The sequence below is a fragment of the Cyprinodon variegatus genome, unplaced genomic scaffold (genome assembly GCF_000732505.1).
Source record: "Cyprinodon variegatus isolate N-32 unplaced genomic scaffold, C_variegatus-1.0 Scaffold99, whole genome shotgun sequence".
NCBI lineage: Eukaryota > Metazoa > Chordata > Actinopteri > Cyprinodontiformes > Cyprinodontidae > Cyprinodon > Cyprinodon variegatus.
Window position 1 is genome coordinate 1,244,775 of NW_015150552.1, and position 4,767 is coordinate 1,249,541.

The 4,767-nt window shown below is 39.8% G+C and overlaps 1 protein-coding gene across 1 annotated transcript; it reads left to right on the plus strand.

The window, feature by feature from the left end:
* Positions 1-458: 458 nt before the first annotated feature.
* On the plus strand, positions 459-2,718 carry six1 (SIX homeobox 1). The gene is made up of 2 exons (XM_015374197.1): positions 459-1,313; positions 2,012-2,718. Exons 1-2 carry the CDS (start codon positions 754-756, stop codon positions 2,304-2,306), a joined length of 855 nt encoding a protein of 284 aa, XP_015229683.1. The 5' UTR covers positions 459-753; the 3' UTR covers positions 2,307-2,718.
* The last annotated feature ends 2,049 nt before the right edge of the window (positions 2,719-4,767 follow it).

The window sequence follows — 4,767 nt, forward strand, 5'->3', positions numbered from 1 at the left end:
CAGCTCGTGGGATTCATCGAATAGGGAGGAAACAACAAAATAGTCAGTTTTCTTGTGTCTTTGCTGGTTTGGACCCCATGAAACAGTAAACTGTGTATATCTTGAACCTTTAAAAGAAACAACCAATCATCCCAAAATTATCATGTCTACCTCAATGTTGATATTTTTTTTTTTTAACAATATTGTTGGTCATTTCCATATTTGCATCCCTATTAGTGTTGTACACGTCACACATGTCTACAGCCTATGTTGGGAGGACTTTTGGACTCATCTCTGGCATGCATCATTACTTTTAAAAGTTATGATCTAGAGAGTGTTTTTTAAGCGCTCTGTAATAATTGATTTGCGTTAAGGTGCTGCTCTGCTCCCTCATCTGCAGCGAGCTGAGGGACTGTGGGGGCGGGAGGTGGGCTGCGCTCCTATTTCAGCCCCTGACGCACTGCCTCTGGGGAGGAAACGGAGCTGCAAACTCAGTCCTGCTCTGCTGTACAGGGTGCAGGGTAGAGGGAGAGCCAATCATCGAGACGCACAGGCTCCCTTTAAGCCTGACATATCTCCAACAGGAACAAATTGTCCCAACAATCAACATCCCAATCTGCGGCGCGCATCAGGGGTTGAAGAGGAGCGGATTGCCCACACAGGCCTGCGCAGCGTGGACGGACTGCGTGGATTTCACTATAACAAGAAGCTGTGGGACAGTCAGAAAGGTTGAATAAATCGCTTTGGATATCAAGGGATTTTCGCCGGTGGATCATGTCGATATTACCGTCCTTCGGTTTTACGCAGGAGCAAGTGGCATGCGTCTGCGAGGTGCTGCAGCAGGGGGGAAACCTGGAGAGGCTCGGTCGCTTCCTGTGGTCTCTGCCTGCATGTGATCACCTCCACAAGAACGAAAGCGTCCTCAAAGCCAAGGCGGTGGTGGCCTTTCACCGGGGGAACTTCAGAGAGCTTTACAAAATCTTGGAGAGCCACCAGTTTTCTCCACACAACCACCCGAAGCTGCAGCAGCTCTGGCTGAAGGCTCACTACGTGGAGGCGGAGAAGCTGCGCGGCCGGCCGCTCGGAGCTGTGGGGAAATATCGCGTTCGGAGGAAATTCCCACTGCCACGCACGATCTGGGACGGAGAGGAGACCAGCTACTGCTTCAAGGAGAAGTCCAGGGGAGTCCTGAGAGAATGGTACACGCACAACCCTTATCCATCCCCACGGGAAAAGAGGGAGCTGGCCGAGGCCACGGGACTGACCACCACGCAGGTCAGCAACTGGTTCAAAAACAGACGACAGAGGGACAGAGCCGCCGAGGCCAAGGAGAGGTGCGTTCAGCTGTCACAGACATGGAGGCTCCTGCAGCATCCAGAATGTTGTTCAAAATTCACTCATTACGCACAGATTTATGCTCTAGGTTCAAGGAATAAACGCGAAAAAATACAAAAAGATTTGTTTTTTCATGACAACTTTTAGAGTTCCATTTATTTATTTTTTTAACCAAAGTTAAACATATATAGGACCGCTGGATTTATCCAGAATCTTGATTGTTTCAGTAAGTCAAAAATGTGCAGTAAATGAGTGTTTTTGGTAACAGGAACAGCTTCAGCTGTCAGTATTTTTGCATTTCATCGGTTTAAAGAAGATAAGAAAAGAAAAAGGAGAAAAAAGGATGAAAAGAGAGTTAATAGAATATTGCACTATATCTGCAATAAAAAAGCAGTTTCCTATTATTTAAAAACAGAGGGGTCATGTGATATCTGGGTGATTTCCTTCTTCAACTTAGTCCCTTCTTTGATCCAGAGATTTTTAGAGAGATATTAATCTAAATTCAAGGTTAAATCTTTTTTACATTTTATTTTGATTTATTTATTTATTTTTTAGTTATCTGTAAACATATCTAATTTTTTTTCTCATTGGTTAGTAGGATTAATTGTATTTATCAGAACAAACCACAATAAGGGAGTGCACACTAAAATAAATTATCTTTACCTCCACATAATTTTTCTCTTGTTTTCCTTTGCAGAGAGAACAGCGAGAACAGCAACGCAGGCGGGAACAAACAGAACCAACTGTCCCCTCTAGACGGAGGAAAGTCTCTCATGTCCAGTTCGGAGGATGAGTTTTCTCCGCCTCAGAGCCCCGATCAGAACTCTGCGCTTTTGCTCCAGGGCAACATGAGCCACCCCGGGGCCTCCGCGTACCCCATGTCCGGGCTTGGGGCCCCACAGCCGGTGCACAGCATGCACGGACACCCTCACCAGCTGCAGGACTCCTTGTTGGGACCTCTAACCTCCAGTCTTGTGGATTTGGGCTCTTAAAGAGACCAGCAGATTTTAAAAAAACAAAACAAACATAAAAAAAAAACAGACCGAAGAGAACTGATGCGTGAATCAGATTGAAGACATGTATAAAATAACATTATTGTAGCCTACCTTATAATATAGACTGACTGCCTGTCGTTAAATTTTGGTTAGAGAGAAAAAAAACACCTCCTTAATGCGCTTACTCTTCATCCACTGAATGGATGCTTTATTTTTGTTTTGTTTTTTGTTTTTTTTTCCTGAAAACTCCCTCTTAACTGACGAAACACTTAACAGGATCCACTACCTGCTTAATTTATGATATTTTGTTAAAACTACAAAATAAGTAAAGTTACCTCCTGCGATGGAAACTAGGAGGAACCGTTTTCATAGAGCCATGGTTAGTTTCCAATAAAACCAAATTAATGCATTTGTGTCCGTGTAATTTGTGCATTTAATGGAATCAATTTTCTAGAGAAATTACGAATTTACGTGCAGTAAAATGGAAACAATATATTTATATATTTTTCTGAAGAGAAATAATCTAAATCCTGATTTGCGGTTCCTTTTTCTATCAAAAGTAGATTAATAAAGGAGCAGAAGTGAGACCCATACAAAAGAGAGTCAACAGCAGCAGCTGCCTGGAACTGTGTACACAAGAACCAGCTCGGTTTTTATTGAAAATCCAGCCTGATCTTCCACGCATGTTTAGGTCCACGAGTTTTTTTGATCTGTCATTTTTAGCTGCGGATCATTTGCTTTTTGTTGCCCTGTTTTCTTTTCTCTCTCTGGAAGTTTGTTCTGTCGGTTCCGGGCCATGGGAAAGAGCCCCCCCTCCAGATATTTTATGGAGGCTAGTAATAATAATAATAATAATAATAATAATAATAATAATAATAATAATAATAATAGAAGGGTTGGACAGCTCTCTAGTCCCCACCCCCCACCGTGCTCTCTTCTCAGCTCATGTCAGAGTAAATTGTTTTGAGCAGAGAGCACCGAGGATTTCCTGAGCATAATCTGAAACAGTCCCTGCCTGCCTCACTAGCTGATTGCAAAGATTGCAGAGGCTGCCGAGGCTGCAGCAGCCACAGCTTCACTGGAGGAGACCAAGGAGTGTTTTCTGCATCCTAGAGGCCTCACTCTTTTCCAGCTTTCTGCATGCTTCTAATGTTGGTTTACATGCAAACCCCTCAGAGCAAAATAGCAGCTTTACTTTGCTGCCAGCCAGACTCTCCTCAGAGTTCAGTTTGTATTTTTACATATCAAATGTTTAACAACATGCATAATTTAAATGCTCCTTGAATTAAGTCTAAAAGGGACATTTTTTTTTGTCTTAAAATCTTATTGATGTAGCAACACTTTTTATCACCGACCTTTTCAGCTTTTTCTAACTTGTCTGCAAAATTTTGCTAAGCAAAACTGATATTTCAGGAATACGGGGTAAAAGACTGCAGCAAAAACAAACAATATGGTTTATAAGAACATGGGAAAGACTTCTATATGAAAAACGATTTTCCTATGTCCTTCATCAGGATAAATGCAACAAAACACCCATAAAGTTTCACAATAAATGTCAGGAAATATTTATTGCTCCACCCAATGAGAAGGAAAAAATATATATAAAAAAAAAAAGTTTGCATTGAATCAGTTTTTTTCATCAGTGAGCACATTAGTTTTTTTTTTCTCTAAAATTTAGTATTAGTTTTGAAAATCATGAAAAAATAGAAATGAAAAATATAAAAAACGTTTCAATGTAAAAATTTAACTGGAGACATTTCATGAGGTTATTTGATTTGAGCATTTTTTGCAGCACAGAAAAGGTTTGGCTGATACAGAAAAACATTAACGTCCAAATATATGAAAGCAAAATCTCATTTGAGGGAAAAGATTATAGTTTAATTGGAAAACAAAGTTTTGCTGCTACAAAACATGAATATTTTAAAAATAACTATTGATCAACTTACATTTCTAATTATAATTATAAGGCACAGGGGGTTTTCTTGCTTAGATTACATCCTTTAAAGACGCGATCTTTCTACCTTTAACGACAGCATGACCTACAAACAACTGGGATTACTTTTTTGCTTTTTTTTTTTTTTACATGTTCTGCACAAATCTGATTCTGAAATCTTTTTTGCCCTAAAATTGTAAAACTGAGCCGTCCTTGAGTTGATATTTATCCAGAGATAATACTTTAGTGTAAATACAGTAAATACAATTCAAGATTCATAGAATTCAGATTTTTTTTGTTTTTATTTTAAAGAAAGGTATTGTGAATTAAATCTGCAGAGAAAATAACTTACAAATCTATGCATATATATATATATATTTTTTAAATTATATGTTATGTTATCACTATCTGAATTATGCAGATGCAAAACCAGGTGATCAAGGAGCAAGATTCCTCTTATTAATTTGACTACAACAGGGCCGGCAGAATTACAGACACTTTGAGGGTTAAACAGGCTCTCTGCCT